This window comes from Mustela nigripes, unplaced genomic scaffold (assembly GCF_022355385.1).
Source record: "Mustela nigripes isolate SB6536 unplaced genomic scaffold, MUSNIG.SB6536 HiC_scaffold_9404, whole genome shotgun sequence".
NCBI lineage: Eukaryota > Metazoa > Chordata > Mammalia > Carnivora > Mustelidae > Mustela > Mustela nigripes.
In genome coordinates, this window is record NW_026748810.1 from 1 (window position 1) to 1,862 (window position 1,862).

At 37.7% G+C, this 1,862-nt stretch overlaps 1 protein-coding gene across 1 annotated transcript; it reads right to left on the reverse strand.

The window, feature by feature from the left end:
* Window positions 1–1,049: 1,049 nt before the first annotated feature.
* Window positions 1,050–1,856, reverse strand: LOC132009254 (olfactory receptor 6C2-like; the record flags this gene model as incomplete). The annotated part of the gene is made up of 1 exon (XM_059387550.1): window positions 1,050–1,856. A coding segment is annotated over one exon (807 nt), but the record flags the coding sequence as incomplete, so codon positions are not given.
* Between the last annotated feature and the right edge of the window lie 6 nt (window positions 1,857–1,862).

Genomic DNA, 1,862 nt, shown 5'->3' on the forward strand with positions numbered 1-1,862 from the left:
CTTTTTCTTCTTTTTCAAGTTTTTATTTAAATTTCAGTTAGTTAACATACAGTGTGAAAATAGATTCAGGTGTAGAATTTAGTGATTCATCACTTACGTATAACACCCAGTGCTTATCACAAATGTCCTCCTTAATACCCATCACCCATTTAACCCCTTCTCCCACCCACCACCCCCAAGTGCTGCTTCAAAAAAAAATTAGTAAGGGCGCCTGGGTGGCTCAGTTGGTTAAGCAACTGCCTTCGGCTCGGGTCATGGTCCCAGAGTCCCGGGATCGAGTGCCGCATCAGGCTCCCAGCTCCATGGGGAGTCTGCTTCTCCCTCTGACCTTCTTGCCTCTCATGCTCTCTCTCACTGTCCCTCTCTGAAATAAATAAATAAAATTTTTAAAAAAAATTTAATAATACTGAGATAAATACAATCAGGGATATTGCTAATTAAAAACTTCAACTAGAGCAGTGCCTTGGTGGGTCAGTTGTTTAAGCCTCTGACTCTTGATCTCAGTTCAGGTCTTGATCTCAAGGTCATGAGTTCAAACCCTGTGATGGGTTCCATACTGTGCATCTGTGCATGACTACTTAATTTTTTTTTTTTTGCTTAGAACTTGACCCACCAACATTAGGCACTCAATAAGTTTTATTAGTCAATTAAAAGTCAGCAACACTTAGATTAGATGATTAGAAGAGCACTTTAAATCAATTAATTTTTACAAGTCCAGCTAAATATAAGATAAACTATTTATTTCCTTGTTTGGTTCTCATTTGTTTTATTTTTCTGCATTGCAATTTTGTTTGTGAGATTAGAAGTAAAATCAGGTTTACATCAATTAGAAAATTATTATCATGTCCTCTGATTAGGATCTTGGGTTTGTTTGCAGGGTGGGGAGTTAAAGGAGAGAACTCAGGTGGTGAAAGGTGTTAATTCTGGAAGAAATAAATGTTTGAGAAAGTTAACCTAAATAGAGATCATATTAAAAAGAGACAAAGAGATTAAGAGCCTGATGGTTTATGCTTAGCTTGTTATTTTTATTTACGAACTTGAGCATTCTTTTACTTTTTTGAGACTAATGCAATTTTTCTGAAGGACTCACTGAAGGCTTGTCTCACTTGTTTGTTTCTTAGAGTGTAAATGAATGGGTTCAACATGGGAGCTATGGATGACATTAGCACTGCCACACCCTTATTAATAGTCACCGATTCCTTTGCTGAAGGTTTGACATAGATGAAGATACAGCTTCCATAGGTGATGGAAACAACAATCATGTGAGAGGAACAAGTAGAAAAAGCTCTTTTCCTTTGTTGGGAAGAGGGGAATTGTAGAATGGTCTTGATGATGTGAATGTAAGACAGAAGAACACACAGAAGGGTCAGAATGAAGGTCAGCACAGCACAGACAATAACCAACTGCTCTAAGAGCCATGTGTCTGAGCATGAAATCTTCAAGATTGGAGATGCATCACAGAAAAAATAATCAATGACATTTGAATCACAGAATTTCAAATTTAGGAACAGAGTAAGTGGTGGGAATATGATCAACAAGCCAGTCATCCAACAGCCGAGGACAAGCCTCTTGCAGACTCTGTTGTTCATGATGGTCACATAATGCAGGGGTTTGCAGATGGCTACATAGCGGTCATAGGACATTGTAGCCAGGAGGAAAAATTCTGTTACTCCAAAGATGTCGATGAAAAACACTTGAATAACACAAATATTATATGTAATTGACCTGTCACCTGTTGCTATGTTGCACAAGTATCTAGGGATACATGCAGATGTAAATGAAATTTCTAATAAAGCAAAATTCTGTAGGAAAAAGTACATTGGTGTTTTAAGGTGAGAGTCAACTAAAGTGAGGGATATGAT